The 19,135-nt window shown below is 40.4% G+C and overlaps 1 protein-coding gene across 1 annotated transcript in view; it reads left to right on the top strand.

The window, feature by feature from the left end:
* KCMF1 (potassium channel modulatory factor 1) overlaps window positions 1-19,135 on the top strand; it is a 79,629-nt gene that overhangs the window by 57,296 nt on the left and 3,198 nt on the right. Inside the window, exons 4-6 of the mRNA XM_078444659.2 lie at window positions 10,360-10,461; window positions 13,652-13,826; window positions 15,921-16,203. Of these exons, the coding sequence (XP_078300785.1) occupies window positions 10,360-10,461; window positions 13,652-13,826; window positions 15,921-16,203 (560 nt within the window). The remainder of the gene's footprint in view (window positions 1-10,359; window positions 10,462-13,651; window positions 13,827-15,920; window positions 16,204-19,135) is intronic.

Here is a 19,135-nt window from a genome sequence, read left to right as displayed (position 1 = left end):
CCATTTCCTCCCCTTTTTAATGAAGACTTAGGTGTGTTCTTAACAAAAGGAGTTTAGTTTTGAAATAGTACGGTTGTACTGTGTTTTATTTATAAGAACTAAAAATCACGGAGAAAGAATGATTTTGGAAATTTCCCATAGTCTGACTTTAGACAATTTTATTTTGAGTAATAATTCTTGGGGCACCTGGCTGGCTCAGTCAGAAGAGCATGAGACTCTTGGTCTCAGGGTTGTGAGTTTGAGCCCCACGTTGGGTGTAGAGATTACATGCATACATACATACGCTTTAAAAACTAATGACAACAGTTCTTATGGAGAAAACGATGGCATAAAAGGACCTTTGAATTTTTTTTCATGATTCAGAATAATCAATTTTAGCTGGTAACTTACTTAATATTTAAACAGTTGTTTGAATGTCATAGAGCACAGAATAGTTTATCATCATTGTCATGGCAAATTTGTACTAAACAATTAGATGCATTTGATCTCTAAATTAAGCAAGCAAGAAAGTATTAGATCAAATATTCCAGCCAAATTAACATGATAGATATGATTTATTCATGAAGGCTATGAGAAGTGACATCTGTTTTAAACTGTCTATAGGACTTTTAAATCCTGATCATCACTCTATCTGTATTTCATTGAGAGACTGTTTTAATATGTCGATATGTAGAGCTAACTTCCGCACTTATTTCCTTACTAGGGGCAACAGTGGAGTGAACCACAGTTTGTACATCTCTTTTAATCTAATTTTATACACTTTCTTAAACATTGTAACTGCCTTCTTACCCTTTTAATCAGATAATCAGGAAAGGTAAGCATTTAAAAGCCAAACTCACATTAAAAGAAAAAAAAAACGTTTTGACTCTTACTGCTTGCATTCTTTATCAGAGAATGCAGTTGGATGCTATCTGCTTTTCTATGAACTCACAAGGGTATTTTATCTAATAATGCTGTAGAAATAAATACATAGGATTTGAAAAATACAGTTGCTGCAGGGAAACCATATTGCCACTGCTCAGCTGCATTTAGCTGGAGAGATTGTAGAAGATTAGGATTTGGTACTTTTACAATTTGTGCTTTTCATTACTTTTGACTCCAAACACTTTCTATTTTATAAATCAGTTTTTCCTGTCTTTAGTGTTTGGCTGTCTTTGCATATTTTTAAATAATAGTTACTTTGAATACATTTACTTGTTTAAAATCAGATCATGGTACTTTTTTTTTTTTTTAACATTTATTTTTGAGAGAAAGACAGAGTGCAAGCAGGGGAGGGGCAGAGAGAGAGGAAGACACAGAATCTGAAGCAGGCTCCAGGCTCTGAGCTGTCCACACAGACATGGGGCTCAAATCCACGAACTGTGGGATCATGACCTGAGCCAAAATTGGACATTTGAATGACTGAACCACCCAGGCACCCCAAGATCATAGTACTTTTGATTTTAAGAGTGATACAGCTATTAGTACCCCAGCAGATTTTTTGGAGTTGTGAGCAGGGAAGGAAATGATAGGAGATATTTTGGGGATTCCAGATTTGTTCTGGGATAATCCTATATACATGTGTCATGACATTTTTAAAATCTATTTCTGTAAGAAATAAGTTCCTTAAATGCCTGCTATTTGAGAGTATGTTGTTTTTCCTGGGTAGGGTTTTCATTGCTTTCTACTTTCTCCTATGTTGAAGTTGAATTAAAATCCTGTAAGGGAAGGAAAACGGGCAGTTTTCTGAATGGGAAGGGGAGCACTGGGTAAAATAGCAGGTGTTACACACATTCATTTTGAATTTTTTTTTTTTCTTTAGCCACTAGTCTGGTTTCTTCTTTGTCCTATAAAATACTGGTTTGTCTAGTTCAGTGTCCAGACAGCTAATTTTAAGTCAAAGAAATGTTCTGCACGGTTTGTAGAAAGATTTGTAGGAAGGATGGTATAAAGATGGGAGCTCTTCGACAACTGTTGGCAAATTACAGGGTGACTCAGAAGTTCTTTAAATGCTTTTCAGTCTTGTCTCTTCTTTTCCGGACCTGCCCCTCAGATTTAGAAAAAAAAAAAAAACTGGTAAAATTATTTGAAGATGCCAGTCTTGATGTTCATAGCTGAGGTCATCTTTTTCTAGGAAGCTCTGGCAAACTCAGTCTTACTTGACAAACTGGTTATGCCCTTGAGAAGGGGAACATGCAGAAAGCTTCAGTCCTCATCAGACTCTAACTTAAACTCACTGTAAACCACACAGACCCACTAACTAAGGTAGAGTTTATTTCTGATTCTTCACTAAAATTGCTTCTTGCTCTCAGGCACTGCCTCCCTGCCCCTGTCTCCCTGCATCTTTCAGGCTCTTCTTGATACCACTAAGAGGTAAGAGGTTCCCATGTCCTTTCTCAAAATCTACAGGTAATAAATATAGCTTGCACCGGGTTAGATTAAGAAAGTGGAGCTGACATTGGGGTTTTTCTTCTAGGTGAGCATGGGTGCTCATATCTAGAGTGAATTGTGGGCAGGATAAAGAAAAAAGACAGTTCTGAATCCTTTGGAGTTATATTTTACTGTTGCTAAATTATTTTTTTTTTATTTTTTTTAAATGTTTTATTTTTATTTTTGAGAGAGAGACAGAGCACGAGTCGGGAGGGGCAGAGAGAGAGAGGGAGACACAGAATCTGAAGCAGGCTTCTGGCTCTGAGCTGTCAGCACAGAGCCCAACAGCACAAGGCTTGAACCCACGAACTGTGAGATCATGGCCTGAGCTGAAGTCAGACACTTAACCGACTGAGCCACCCGGGAGCCCCATCAGTGTACACATATAGTTTAAATTTCTGCCCAAAAAACATATTTAAGGAGATGCCTGGCTGACTCAGCCGGTAGAGGGTATGACTCTTGTTCTCGAGGTTGTGGGTTTGAACCCCATGTTGGGTGTAGAGATTACTTAAAAGTGAAAAATCAAGGGGTACTTGGGTGGCTCAGTCAGTTAAACGTTCAGCTTTTTCTTATTTTTAATATTTAAATTTATGTATTTATTTTGAGAGAGAGAAAGCACGCATGGAGCAGGGAGGTGGTGGCAGAGAAAGAATCCCATGCAGACTCCACACTCAGTGCAGAGCCCGATGCGGGCTCGATCCCACATACCTGACATCATGACTGAGCCAAAAGCATCAGTTAGCCAGCTGAGCCACCCAGGTGCCCCAAGCATCCAATTCTTGATCTCAACTCAGATCTTGATCTCAGGGTCAGTTCAAGCCCCACCTTGGGCTCCATGCTGGGCATGAAGCCCTACTTAAGAAAAAAAAAATCTTTAAGTAAGTAAGTAAAATAACATTTAAAACCAAAATTTAGTTATTTAGGACTTTTAAATCATGTATAAAAATGTAAGGAAGGGGCTTCTGGGTGGCTCAGTCGGTTGGGTGTCAGACTTCGGCTCAGGTCATGATCTCGCGGTTTGTGAGTTCAAGCCCCGCGTCGGGCTTTGTGCTGACAGCTCAGAGCCTGGAGCCTGCTTCAGATTCTGTGTCTCCCTCTCTTTCTGCCCCTCCCTCCCTCTTTGCCCCCCCCCCCCACCCGTCTCTCTCTCTCAAAAATAAATAAACATTTTTTTAAATGAAAAAATTGAAAAAAAAATGTAAGGAAAATTAAAACCTTTGTATATAGCAAAAACTCCTAAAATTCTAAATGCTACTCTTTAGAAGCATGTGACACTTCCAACCTAAGTATTAAAATGGGGAGAATGGAACTGAGGAGAAAAATAAATTCAATATGAAGTAACTCCTACTTCATTATAAGTTAATTTCAGTGTTGCGCTGTAACAATAGAAAATTAGATTGTAATCCAGTTGAATGGTGTGCTCACTCAAGTCTTGAAAGGACCTATGTCTCTATTGGCAAACTGGATGGTTAAGGTGCAAGTGGCTACAACTTAGATAGTTCTAGGCCCAAAAGATTTTCCAGTAGTGCTTTATGTATCTCTTCAAAGCAAAACTCCAGCATTCAGTCTTATATTTATTATAGCTACAGATTTTATAAGATGAACCACTTTTAATTGGGTAGGAGATCAAAAACCTGACATCACCAATAAACCTCAGCAATAGTTAGCTTGGTAGATTATCAACTTTATGTTTGTTTAACTCTAAGGATTAAAATGCATGTGAAGGCTTTTTTATGTGTCTTGGCCTTAAATTCTAATAGCTCTTTTTGGATCATCACTTTTCAGTAAAAGAAATTCTGTTAAAAACATCCCATTATATTGCAAGTGATCAGAAAATTTTGCCTAACAGAACAAGCGTGGGATATATCTAGAGTTGAGTTTAAGAGCCCTTCAAAAGAAGAGACATGAATTGTAATCTGGTTTGAATAAATAATGAAAAATACATCCCAATTTATAAGAAGAGATGAAACTCAAAAAAAAATGGAATTTGTATGAACTTGAATGGTGGCAGGATCACCATGTTCACTGTCTTCGTTTCTTAATAATCTTATAACCCAGGATATTAAGTGAACACTGATTTGGTCCTCAGTAAATACTTAATGAATTAGTTAATCCATAGTAACAAAATTATACAATATAACAAATTTGACTGGTGAGAACTTTCATTAACTTGCATTAAGTAGCCCACCTGGACTTCTTGGCATAGATCTTTAACTAGAAAACGGTCGCAGTTGTAAACAGTAGCACAAGAGAAACCGTGTTTATTGCAGTCCCAGAAGGTGCCCCGTATCTGAAACAGTGCTCACAAGGCTTTGTTACATGTTTTCATTTAAATTTATATAACCTACACATATGAGAAGAAAGGAAGAAGAAAACACCAACTTAAAAAGAAGTTATTTTTGTAAATGTCCTTTGGACACCTAGCTTGAAACTCAGAGCACAATAAATAAGTACGAGGTTGGCAGAACACATCATGTGGTGAATTTTGATTTCGAAGCTAGCTTAGGAAAAACCTATGTAATCTTGTGTTAGAAAGTTAGTAGAGGGGCGCCTGGGTGGCTCAGTCAGTTAAGTGTCTGACTCTGGATTTCAGCTCAGGTCATAATCTCACAGTTCGTGGGATTGGGGCCCACGTAGGAGTCTGCACTGTCAGCACAGAGCCTGATTGGGATTCTCTCTCTTCCTCTCTCTGCCCCTCTCCCACTCACTCTCTCTCTCTCTCTCTCTCTCAAAATAAATAAACATTAAAAAAAAAGAAAAGAAAAAAGAACTTTCTCTCCTCCCCATGTATTAAAAAAAGAAAGAAAGAAAGTTGGTATAATATTAACAAAGGAAAATTATTTGACTTGGAATTGTGTTTTTATCTTTCTTGTGCTTATGATGTGGGGGGTAGTAAATAAGCAGCTTTTCTGAAGGCAGTAGAGCCGTGGCAGTTATTCTTCACTGCATTGTAATTTTGTCCAGAACCTGTAACTCCTCAGATACAAGAGTAATACCTTTAATCTTCTTAACTGTGATTCACTTCATAACTTGACCCACAGCTGTAGTAGAGAAAAGGAGCAAGGAGAAGGAATGTTCATGTAATGACTGGACAGAAAGCAAAGTAACAGGAAGGTGGGGGGCTGCAGAAGGGCTTTGTGTGAGAAAATGTGTGGGTGCCTGAGAGAAATTGAGTCGTTAGTTATAAACAGGAAGAGGGTGAGGAGAACACAACACTCACTTTACCTTCCCTTCTTTGCCCTCAGAGGATAATGTCAGAAGATTCTCTGTTCTAGATCATTCCTGGGTCAATTATTAAGGACAAGTTGGAAAGGGAGATTTTAGTGGCCTTTCTCTAGATAAATGTTCGTGACTGCTGAACATATCTCCCCAAGTATTAACCAAGAACATTACGTTTAGTATGTAAAGTGTGAAGTGCTTTCTGAGGCCTCTGAATTCTTGGAGTAAGGCACAATGGCTCTCAGCATAACAACTGTAAAACATGTGGCCTCAACCCACACAGACTTTATGGCCCATCTGAAGAGCAAACTAGCTTATTTGACACAATTGGAGAATAACACAGGAAGGAGTCAGAGGGCTTTGGGACTTCATGTAGGCCTTGAAAAAATGGGTATGATTTCAAAAAGTGGACAGAATGGGAAGGTAAAGGCATTATTCAGAGGGAAGAGACAACATGAACTAAGATGTGGTATTGAGAAAGAAACATAGGCAGAAGGGATGGTAAGGTATTGATTGTTGTGGGAAATAATGGGAAATAAAATGGAATCAGGTGAGTACGGCCAGATACTAGAGAACCATTAAAACGAGAACATTTGTCCACTTGGTCTGGTGGATAATAAAGAGGTTTGACATTTGTACAGAGGAATAATGTTACTTTCTCCGCCATCATGCCACCCGGGCTTTTACTTGGGAATGGAAGGATGGTAGGATTTGAGTGATTCTGTAGTCCTTTTGTGACAGGATGAACCTAATCATAATGACTATGTGGATGAAAATGAATCTTTTTTAAAAAGGGTCCAAAAAATGAACTACAAAGAAGCTGTGCTGCCGTAAGATCATTGCCAGACAAACGATGCATCAAACATTTGGTGTGTTACTAGAAAGTAACAATAGAAGATGATATAGGGAAATCACAGCTTTTGAACAGTTACTCAAAAGGAATGTATTTCTCAGAGATCTAAAATTAATCAGATAAATGAAATAAATGAGTTTATCAAGTTTCAGAAACCTAGTCAAGAAATACCAATTGTCAAACCAGTTATTTCGCTTAAAGTGTTTGCTGCTACAGGGCTCCTGGGTGGCTCAGTCAGTTAAGCATCTGACTCTTGATCTCAGCTCAGGTCATGATCTCACAATTCGTGGGGTTGAGCCCCAGGTCGGGCTCTGCACTGATGAGCCTGCTTGGGATTCTCTCTCCCTCCCTCTCAACAAACCCCCCCGCACCCCCCCCCCGCCCCCCGCTCATTCTCTGTGTTTCTCTCTCAGTAAATAAATAAACTTTAAAAAAAAGTGTTTACTGTTAACAAGAAGCTTTAGTGTCCCAGAATCTGAGTTCAAGGGCAGTTTCAAGTGGTCTGAGAGGATGATGCTCCAAAGTGGGTCAGCCTCATGGTAAAGAACCAGCCTAGCTCTCAGCATCTGCTGAATGATTTTGGTGCAAGACCGATCTCTCTATAGTACTGTGGTCTAGTAGCTTCAGTTCAAGCCAGGTTATATGCTGGATCAGATAGACAGTTTTTTAAAATGCATTTTCTGGAACACTGAACAGAATGGCCAAGAAACTTGTAATGAAGCCCATCCAAAAAAAAAAAAAAAAAAAAAAGGAGAAGAGCTCACTACATCATGAGAACTTAACCCCTCTGTGGTTGTTTTTGTGTCTCCCTCTCTCTCTGCACCTCCCCCGCTTGTGCTCTGTCTCTCTCTCAAAAATAAAAACACTAAAAAAAAAAAAAAGAAAAAGAAAATTTGAGCCAGGGGATAGTAAATACAACATTTCATGTTTCATTCCTCAGGATATTTATTATTTTTAAATACCGTTGTATATTTAAGCTGTATTTACCAAACTTACCTAATTATAAGATAATTGGGACCCTTGTCAAAAATATAGATTTTCAGGGGCGCCTGGGTGGCTCAGTCGGTTGAGCGGCCGACTTCGGCTCAGGTCATGATCTCATGGTCTGTGAGTTCGAGTCCCGTGTCGGGCTCTGTGCTGGCAGCTCAGAGCCTGGAGCCTGTTTCAGATTCTGTGTCTCCCTCTCTCTCTGACCCTCCCCCATTCATGCTCTGTCTCTCTCTGTCTCAAAAATAAATAAACGTTAAAAAAAATTAAAAAATATATATATATAGATTTTCAAATCTCCTAGAATCAGTTTCCAGGCAGGGGCCTAGAGAACTGTGTTTTTACCAAATATTCTGGATGAATTATATCCTCAGCCAATTTCACGAAACACTGACTTAAGCCAGTTCAATATGCCTGAACGCTGGCAAGTTGTCATTGCGTTAAGATAATGTGTTACATGGAATTTGCTTGTTCAAGTTAATAGATGTTACTATATCATGTGGCAGTCGAAGCATGATAAATATTAATGTTGACAGACTCGTAAGTTTAGGGTTAACAGCGTATCTTTTGTGTGGAATTTTTCTGTCCTCTGCAAGATACTGGGTGTGTGGGAGTAAAGACACACTCAAAACTAAGCACTAGTCTACATCCCCATCTCGAAGGTGCTTTTCTAGGGTATAGGAGGCTGTCGGTCCTGTTAGGGCATTCTTAGTACATTTGATATTTGTACTTTCCCATTTTGTCTTCCTTCCGGAATGCATATTCTCAAGGATACTTCTCTCATCTAAGAACATTTGCGTGTGTCCTCAAAGTACTGAAACTTCTACAGTTATCTTTTGTGCAGTTCAAGTTGTGCATAGACCTTGGCCAAAGGCTAGTCTAAAGCAAATATCTTAGAAGGAAGGTGCCTTTTCCTCTTAATGGTTATTTTTTCTTTGGATAAAAATCTTAACACTTGTAATCTTGTCGCATTGTAATAAAGCTCTGCATTGTCCAGCACCTGTTAAATTGTTGCAAAATTGAGGGACTCAAAAATACCTAAGCTGGCTTGTTTGTTTGATTTGTTATACCAGAAGTTGTTTCTGCTTCTCCAAACCTGTTGGTCTTTTTGTTTTAAGCAAGTCTGGTCACGGTTCCCAAACAACAACCAAATCACACTGTCCTGCATTTCTCAAAACCGTTGACAATCTAGCTAGGCAAGACAGAAACACACAAAAAGTAAAATAAGTACAGCAGACACTGACTGGCAGTTTCATAGTACAGGAATGACACAGACAGTAAAACCTAAATTCCTGGGAAAGAGAGTTGATAATCTGTAAATTTATGAACAGATACAATTGCTCTTCTCTCTGACAGAGGAAAAAACGTCTGAACACCTCTGTGGCATCTTCTAAGAAAGGCATGCACATGTTTATCCAGTGCTTTCTTCATTTCTTTGCAGGCACGTTCCTGTGTGACCTCCCTTCTTCTTTTGCACACTGTCCTGCTTAAGTGTTATTTCTCATGAGCATCTTTAGGTTTTCTTAAGGATATTTCTCAGACTCCTGAAGCAGATATAATCAGAACAGCTGAATGGGCATAAGAGGAACTGGAATCAAATCTGAGTCAGACTTTCAGGGGACTTCTGCTTTCTAGTCCTGAGAAGATGGTGATATGCGTTGGCATAGGCTCTGGGGATCAGATAGTTTGTTTTCCCGTCCGTATGCCAGCATTGGCCTCCCAAGTCTCGCCTTGCACCTGCCTCTTCATCTCTTTTACACCACCACAGGCAGGCAGCAAGGTCAACCGAGTGCCTGAATTTTACTCCAGGTGAAAGAATTCAGAGATACAACACGTGTATTGGCAACATAAGTCACATATCCTAGCCTCAGTTCTTTTCTCCCTAGAGAGACGCAAGCCTAAAGCTTTGTACACTTCCTGGGGCTCCCTTTGGCTGTGCCCCTTTGCATCAGACCTTTCTGTTTGGTTCTGTTCTTTAGCTCTCAAGTTCTTTACACCTCAAGGCTTGGCTTCCACTCCTAGACCATCATTTACCCATTTGGATTTCTGGAAGAGAAGGGGCCTTTCCTCTCAAAGTTCCTTTCTTTTGATCCTACCCCTCTTCTTCCTGTGTCACCACTCCTCTCTAACCTACTGCTTCAGAAACCACATTTCCAGCCTCCGAAGGCTCCCCTGAGCTCTGCGTGTGCACACACCACTTTATTCCTTTCTCCTATCCCTTGCCCTAAGGCGCACAAGAAGTTGGTCTTCTACTCCTTGACCTTAACCTGAACAAGCTTTTGTTCTGCCTCCCATTCCTCTGAAAGATAGAGTTCTAAAAATGGGCTCCCATCCCCATTTTCCCTTGGAAGTCCTATTCATGAATTTATAGAGCATATTTGCACATTACCAGTAATCACTGTCTTAATATATGAGCTTGTATAGTTGTATTTTAATAAGAGCTTTGCTGTCGTATTTGGAGATTGGCCCTCAAATCTAGCTTACTTTGGGGAGGCCTATGTCTCCGTCTTTACCATTCAAGACCAAACTTAGTCAGATGTGAATGTGCACTAATTAAATAGCACATCTTTAAACAAATTTTTTTTTATGGAAAGTGTTTTGTCAGACCATGCAAATGAATCGGCCAGGCTGTTAGAAGGCTTTACCGGAGCTCAAGTTTGAGCTGTTTGTCTAGAACCGTTGTGTCTGACCCTGAGAGGTTATCTGTTGGAGTTGTAAGTAACAGCGTGGATGTGCCGTAGTTCATATTCAGGCCTCCGTTGCTGTTTACTAGTTCAGGATCTCTACTGTGTTGTTGCCTGGTTAAAACTCAGTTATAGTAAAATATTCATCCAACAAGATGTCTGATCAATATCCATCTATTAAATCTGCTTTCTTTACTTTCATTTCAGATTTGTCCAATATGTGCAGCATTACCTGGAGGCGATCCTAATCATGTCACGGATGACTTTGCAGCTCATCTTACACTTGAACACAGAGCCCCTAGAGATTTAATATCCTTTTAAGAGGCAAGAAGGGATAGAGTTGTTTGTAATGTTTGTCATTTTGATTATTTTTAAGGACAATATACCCAAAGAGATAAACTAACTTCCAAATTATTTGAGTTTATTTGACCTTTCCTAAAAGTGACTCGGTGTTGAGATGCAATTTATTTCTCTTGTTACATGCTGTGCCCGTCACATGAACAACACTCACTGAAAGCCGCCTTGCTCGTCATCTTCACTTCGTTTCGGTCAGATTCCCTTAAGACCGTTTGCCCGGGTGATAAGTCTTCAGTAGGGTGTTTTCATACAAAAGAGGAAAACACTAATCCAAATTAAAATCTAGTTGAGTACAAGGAGAATTTATGTGCTTCCCCTCTGTGTCCTCTGTTGCCGTACCCTGTTCTAGTGGGGGATGATGAGCAGGAGTGCATGCCGGGGCTCCTCTCCCTTGGGAGCCCCTTTCTCCAGAGACCGCCATTCCCTGCCCAGTCTCTGAGTAGGATCGCATCAGTTCACGGCCAGCTCTGAAGTCCTTTCCCGCTTTCCTTTCTGCTTCCCCTTCACAAGTCTGTCTCTCAGCAGTTGCTGGTGATGTTCCCTGTGATCTTCAAGAGATGAACAGCCCACCGGAGTAATTAATTTTGTACGCTGTGTGCTTCTCGTCTCAAGTTATGAATTGTTTTTCGAAAACTGTCACCTATTAACTCAGGGGTCCATTTTCATGTAAAGGTTTCAGTATTCATTGCAGTTTGAAGTGGTTCAAGAGCTAATCACGACTTTCCTCTTTGCCAGACTTTATTCTGATTTCTTTGATTGCCTCCCGGCAACCATAATCCAGCCATAGTCCTACTGAGGAAGAAACTGGTTTGACAGTTTTCTTGTCCCCCAGCTCCCATCCCTTGCTCACAGTTCCCAATGTTCTAATTGGCAGCATGGCCCTTCAGAGTTAGGGGAATAAAAGAAAACGAAAGTGAATACAAAGATATGGAGCCAACCTAAGAAATGAGAATGTCAGCCAGACCTGAGCCAGTCAAGGACAGAGGAACAGATGACACCACTTTTCCTCTCTCCTAAGTGCTGAGGACATGAAAGCATAATGAAGAAAGTTGTGACTTTTTTGTTTTTTTCTTGAAGAGAATAAGAAAACCTGAATGGGCCAAGAATGCTTAAGTCTTTGAGTCACTTCACATTTTATATGAAAGAATCTTACAACAATACGGAGCGGGGTTATGCTTGATCCCTGTTCCGCACCATCTTCATGGAGAAGCTAGGCAAGTAATTGCAAGCCAGGCTGTTATCCTGAATCCTGAACTTTTTCAGCAAGTTCGGGGTCCTGTAATGAAATTAGTATCCATTCAGTAGAATGTCCCATGTCACCTACATCCATTTTTGTGAGATTTTTATAAGTCCCTGGTTATCAAGAGAACATTAAATTATGCAAAATAAAAATAGGAGAAGGCATATGTTACATTTTAGATTCCTAACGAGTATTGCCATTAAGCTGTGGAAAACAAAATGTTGACATTGCAGTTATCCTGGAAATATACTGATTTTCCAGGTACTTCAAGTGATTCTGTGTGGTGACTTTGTCATGAGGGAATAGCTTCTCTCCGAACCTCATAGGCACCAGAATTTTTTTGCTGTTTAGATGGAACCTTCCTAAAGTGTACTTTTTACACCTAGATGCTTTTTTAAAAACAAAATATGGTGATCATAACATTACTTCCTGTAGAACCTAAGCCATTATCATGAATACCATGATGAAACAGTACACATTATAATGGCACCTGAGGGCTTCAGTAATCACTCATCCTATCCTTAAATCACTCCAAAATCATCGACTGAAAACTGGGAAGCCAGCAAAGTTATTCTGCACCAGGGCGCCTGGGTGGCTTAGTCGGTTAGGTGTCCCGACTTTGGATCAGGTCATGATCTCACGATTCATGAGTCTGAGCCCCACATCAGGCTTTCTGCTGTCAGCATAGAGCCCACTTGAGATCCTCTGTCCCCCACTCCCTCTCTGCCTCTCACCTTCTTGCGCTCTCTCTCTGGCTCTCTCAAAAATATTTTCAATAAACATTTTTTTAAAAAAGTCATTCTGTACCATATAGCTGTTCCGTGTACTGCTTTGAAAGAAAAGTCTCTTTGGCTGTGCTTTACCCATACATTTACCTGTGTGGAAACAACAGTGTTGTCTTCATGAGTTTGGGCGGCTGTTCGCTGTTCAGGACCTTCTTTACTTTGAGTCAGCTGTAGAAGGTGGGTGAGGCTGCTAGCTTTGACTTTTGTTTTGTTTTGTTTTTTTTTAAGTAATTTCTTCTGACAGCCAGCCAGGCACCCCTCAGAATTTGACCTCTTGATAAATGTGGTGTTACTCTCTCTCTGTCCACTGCTATTAAAAAATTCAAATCTAGTTTTCAGTTTAGCAGCAGCATTAAAAAACAACTTGAAGACAGATTAAAACTAATAACCAAAAGGAGTCTTTTATTCCTGAATTTAAATTATTCATGCTGGGGGCACCTGGCTGGCTCAGTCAGAGAGCATGCAACTCTTGATCTCAGGTTGGTGAGTTCGAGCCCCATGTTGGGTGTAGAGATTACTTAAATAAATAAAACGTAAAAAACTGTAAAAATGTAAATAAAACTGCTCATACCTTTCTTTTCTATTCCAGATGATAATTGAGATTTGATTAGCATAGCTCCCCTCAGATAAAAAAAAATTGATGCTTTTTAATTTTGGTTACTTAAGTATGAACATATATGAAATTCAGCCCTGAGGTCAGGGTAAGGCGATGCCTTATCTTGGGAGTCTGACCCAATGGTGCCCTTTACCCCACCCGGTTATTGTCGTTGGAGGCTAGGAAGAAATTTGTTCCTATCTGGAAAAACATTTTTCCCTTTGAAAACACACACACACACACACACACACACACACTCACACTCACACTCACACTCACACTCACACACTCACTCACTCACTCACTCATTCACTCACATGTTGCTTTATATTTGAGTGTCTTTTTTTTAGCGTTAATAGCTCTTGTAGATATGGTTGTGATGTTTGCATTCTAAATGAAATGTGCTATTTTTAAATGCTTACAATTTAGGAAATCTGCATGTCTGTCTAACAGGGGCTCGAGTGATTTTTTTTTTTTTCTTTCTGTGAAATACTTGGGTTCTTTTCTTAACTTTGGAGTTACGATGAATCGAGTGGTGTTCGACATGTACGTAGAATGTTTCACCCTGGCCGGGGACTAGGAGGTCCTCGTGCTCGTAGATCAAACATGCACTTTACTAGCAGTTCTACTGGTGGACTTTCTTCCTCTCAGAGTTCATATTCTCCAAGCAATAGGGAGGCCATGGATCCTATAGCTGGTAAGTTAGTTTCCCATTAATAAAGGAAATGGCCAGGGAGGGGGCCTTCCTTTAAAATGTTTTGGTGGAATTTGTCGTTTTAGTCTCTCATCATGCTCCTACCTTCCTTCACAGAACTCCCCCGAATTTTATTAGTATAAAATATTTTAAAAGTGGGCAACATAAAGTAGTTCATATCATTCTGACATTTCTTTAAGCACTTAGAGCAGAAGATACTAAGAAATGGCTCTGGGTTCTATTTGTGGCCTGTATTGAAACCCAAGAAAATGATCAAAGATTTCAGAGTCGAAGACTTTCAGAGTTCCATGGTTCAACCCCCACAAGCACACAGATAATAAAACTAATTGACAAGACTAGAGAATTAAGCTCTTCTCATAGAAGAAAGTAAAGTAGGAGTTTCTCTGTTCTTGCCTTGATATGAGAACTATACTCTTAGGGAACATACTGAAAAGTATGTGTTTCAGTAGCTTGAGAAAATCTTATTTAAAAAACGACAACATTTGAATATGTAGTTCATAGCCAAGTCTTCTGGGCTTAGTACATGACCAACCTGGGAAGCCAGCAGCAGAGCAGAGGTTGGAGGTGAAAATACAATGTCAGAAATCACAGTAGCATGAGACTGTAAGATGCACGAAACACAGACAGGCTAAGGTAAGACTCTGGGAAGCCTGTACAAGTTCTGAAATGTGTGCGCATGGTGAATATGTGCCTGAAAATCGTGATGCACCTTGCAGAACACCCTGGGACGCTGGTAAGTGTGGATCTGTGGTACAAACTAGGAACAGTTTTACTCATAAAATGTTCTTAAAAATGTACAGACCTACAGATATAACCTCTAAATTCCAAATGTGCTTTGGGCATTTGGATGTGCAATAAACCCTGTGAACTGAGTTTTGGGGATTTTAAAAAATACTTCTTCATCCAAAGGGAATATTTACCTACTGTCTTTGTTAGTAGGCTGTAAAAGTTCATTTCTGGAAACAAAATTCAAAAGTGAGAAATTCTTTCCAATTTTTTCTGCCGATGGAAATTAGTTTATTTTAGTTATAGGCTATATGAAAGAATGGTGTAAGAACCTGTGGGATAAAACAACAGTGAGCTAGAAAACAGAAACACCCGTTAAAGAATTTTAACGATGAAGAGTATTTGCTAGTAAGGCAGACAATTCCACGTAATTCCATGTGAGCTAGGTGGAACTCTCCCATGTGGGACAAGGCGCTTCCTGCATCCTACTTAGACGAGGACTCAGGAACAAAGGTCCACATTGCTCTTGATGAGTTCAACCTTATCGAAAGAAGAGAGTCTGGATTGTAACAGGCCACTAACTAGGCTGTACAGTCAGGAGCATGTCAGCCTTACTGAACATCACCAGTGATAGTCCAGTGGTACTCCAGGACTCTCAAATGACAGTACCAGAAAGTACCAGAGACAAGGCAAAGATGAGTGGTGCAAGGGTCACAGATAGAAATGATCTGGGCCTCTTGGATGTAATTCGGATCATCATTCAATCATTGAGTAAATGTTCGAGGCCTACTATGCGCCAGGCACTGTTCTAGGAGCTGGAATAGTATAAATGGTAGACTTGACCCCTCCTTTCATGGAGCTTGTATGGAGAAGGTTTATATTATGATTGGGCCAGCAGATGATCCACTTTAATTTACTACAATATTAAGAGAAAGTATAACTAAATCAGTCCATTAAGCAACAATCTGTTATGTTCTGCTTAAAAATAATTGTATGTCGGTTAATATTCATGGATTTGCATTCTCCATGCACAACAGCCGCTACCTCCAGGAGGCATTCTAAAAGGTACCGAGGGGCGGTGCCTGGCTGACTCAGTCAGTAGAGCATGCGACTCCTGGTCTTGGGATTGTTAAATTCAAGACCCACGTTGAGTGTAGAGATTACTACCTACAAATAAGATCTTTAATAAAAGGAAAGGTGCTGAGCTCCCAGCTGAACTTTATGTTGCCATGGATACCCACCTGCCTGTTGGCCATCGTTTTTAATGCTCCTCTAAAAGCGCGCGACCTTCAGCCTTTTGTTTCCCGCAGCATCTAACGAGACATTAACCCCCTTCGTTTCCGTTGGCAGAGCTGCTGTCTCAGCTGTCAGGAGTGAGGCGGTCCGCGGGAGGACAGCTTAACTCTTCGGGCCCTTCCGCTTCGCAGTTGCAGCAGCTGCAGATGCAGCTGCAGCTGGAGCGGCAGCACGCGCAGGCGGCGCGGCAGCAGCTGGAGACCGCCCGCAACGCCACCCGGCGCGCTAACACGAGCGGCGTCACCACCACGATCACGCAGTCCACGGCAGCGACCAACATCGCCAACACGGAAAGCAGTCCGCAGACTGTCCACAATTCCCAGTTTCTTTTAACAAGGTAGCTCGTCTGTCCGCACAGCTTTGACAAGCAGTGTTTGGCTGGCGCCACGTGGTCTGAAATGATCTTTTCTCTCTTGTGCCTTGTCCGTGTTCTTAAAGGCTGTGTTTGATCCGACCCTTAAAACTACAATCTCTCCGCAAAACCGCATATTCAGTATTTCCCCGAGAATATGAAGAATAGTGGTTAACACAGAACTGCTAGTGGTCTCGTTCTGACAGTAAATTATCATCTCATGTGAATTTTTTCCCCGTTTTGCCCGTACAACTGAAACACCATTCTCATTACATTCTGGGGACATATTAGGTATCTTTATTGTCATAATTAACATTGCTTTCCTTTTATTGCCAGTTTCAGTCAGCTGTGAAACATAAAAGGTAGGGGAGAGGATTTCACAACATAGTGGTTTTCTCCTGAGAATTTTTAAAGAAGCAGGATTTAAGTTCTTGAAATTGGCACAAACAAAAGTGACAGTTTTCAAAAATTTTTACCATAATGCAAAAAAGACTGTATGCAGTACATACAGAAAATGGTTTTACTGGATGGAATAGAGTTCTTACCTGCTTCTGAAAATTACCATCAGCAACTGAACATCTTTTTCTCCCAGGCCTGTCGGCATTTTATGTGACTTTTAAGAACATAAGGAATTTTAGAAAGAGCAGTGATGAGAAGACTTAGGCTCAACAGGTAATGAACCTGGACTAATCTGGGCCTTTAACAGAGCATAGAGGAATATAAAGTAAAAACTGGGAAGTGAAGGAGAAAAGCAGTGTAATGTATCAGTTATCTCCAAACTGATGCTAGAAGACAATATTAGTTCTCTGTATATTTCATTTATATCATACTTGTAAATGTCTCTGTTGGTACAGTGGCACCTGTGCCTAGTTATAAATAATATGTTTTGGATGCAGAATAAAAAATGATTGCGGACCCCTGTCTAGAGCCCCAGGTTTGCCACTACCTAGTTCGGACCTTTGGCAAATCACTTCTCTATACCTCAATCTTATCATCAACAGCTTGTGAGTTTTGCCTCATGAGAAAGAGAATTATTTTGAGGATGAAATGGAATATTGGTATATGTATGGTCTAGCTCAGTATCTGACATATAATAAAGGCCCAATTAATGGTTCCCGTTATACTCATTTGTTAGGGGTCTAAGGAGGAGGTTTCAGGTGGGGGAATTTACCTTGGGATTATCTCTGCAAAGACAGTAACTGTGCTTGGTGATTACCAGAAAAGGTTGCTTCGACATAAACCGCAGAGCCACAGATGGAGCTACCCTTGCTACCATGTAGCCTTACCTTTTTGGGTCTTCCAGCTTGGCAGATCTAGATACTTACCTCAAACAGGAGACCTGACAGTGTGTATATCCACTGAGAGTTCACTGACTGTGGGTGGAATGAATGAATGTCTTTGGAAAAGACATCTTCTCACCCTTGACGCTTGGCCCGTTCTTTTTCTTTAGCCTGAAACTCAGTGGGCTTGATTTGGGATTTTTCTCTCTCTAGTTCTTCTACACCACACCCAACTCCCAGGGCGTGGTGTGGGTGGCCTCTGAGCAGCCTTCCTGGATTCTGGTCATAGCTTCTTGAAGGGCCCCTTCTGTCATCTGATACAGTACGTTGCACATATCTTACAGTTTACAGACCACTTTTCCTACCTTTCACTGTATCATTTGATCCTGACTGGTAAGATCTATCTTAGGTAGTATTTCCAGAAAAACGTTACCTGGGACTTTATATATTCTAAGGAACATGTAGAGTTACTTATGTTCAGGTTTTTTTTCTTGACAAACAATTTTGGGCAAAACTAACTAACAAAAGTAGCTCATTTATTATTGGGCTTCTCAGAACTTTAACTATATTAATACGCATTATGAATCTTTAAGGGGAGGAAAGCTTCAAGGCTGTAGTATTTCCAAAGAAAAAACCTGGTCTCTGGTCACATAGCCCTTATGTGATCTATGTGGGGCCCAAGCCTTATCTTTGGCCTCTTTAACCAGGCACAGTTCCTGTTCATGACACCCTGGAACTCATCGTGGGGAAACCGTTGCCTTTGGATCCAAACTGTGGGTCTTTTAGAAAATTATTGTTGCAGTGCTTGGGTCAGATTTCAGTCTTTTTGGCAATAGAGTCAGCTAACTGGCTAACTCCCAGTTTGAAGATCTTCACAAGCTTTGCAGTTACTTCTAGATCCCAAATGAAGTTTGGCACATTAGGAGATCTAGCCCTGGTACCAGATTTTATCTACTTTTTAGGAATGAAATATTTTCTCAGTTATTTACTAAAAATAAAAACAATAATATTATAGGGTACCTGGCTGGCTCAGTCAGTAGAGCATGTGACTCTTAATCGTCTTAAAAAAGAAAAAAAAAAAACCAGTAATATTGCAATTACATGCTCTCCAAAGTGTTGGGGATCTCAGGCTATATGTCTCTGCTTTGCTCACTGTGTAGGTAGTCTTCTGTGTATCATCAGTCATTTCCTTCCAGTGTGAATTTAATGGCTTTTATGTAATTACTTTTCAGATCCTTTTGCTTCAAGTTCTGAAATTTAGATCTTTTCATTTGTCTCTGAGCCATAGATGTAATCATCCAGTGGTTTTGAACTTGACAGCTGTTAAGATTTTGAGCATGTCACTTAACCTCTGCTTCAGCTTCCTCTTCCTGTAAAATGTTAGTAATATGACCTAACTCATAGGAGTTAAAAGAGATAATAACCTACAGAAAGCACTTAGGACAGAGTTTGACCCATAGTAAGGGCCCGGTATGTATTGTCACTTTCAGCATAGATAGGACAGCAGAGAGCAGGTGCCTGTCCCTGAGGAGCATGGGCTCTAAGTGCACCATCTCTGGGCAAGGCACCTGTCATACATGCCTGCCAGGCACCCTTGCACTCTCACAGTCTTCTCCCTGTTTGGTTACTTGTCCTGA

Source organism: Panthera onca, chromosome A3 (assembly GCF_046562875.1).
Source record: "Panthera onca isolate mPanOnc1 chromosome A3, mPanOnc1 haplotype 2, whole genome shotgun sequence".
Taxonomy (NCBI): Eukaryota; Metazoa; Chordata; class Mammalia; order Carnivora; family Felidae; genus Panthera; species Panthera onca.
This window is presented reverse-complemented; position numbering and strand designations above follow the sequence as displayed.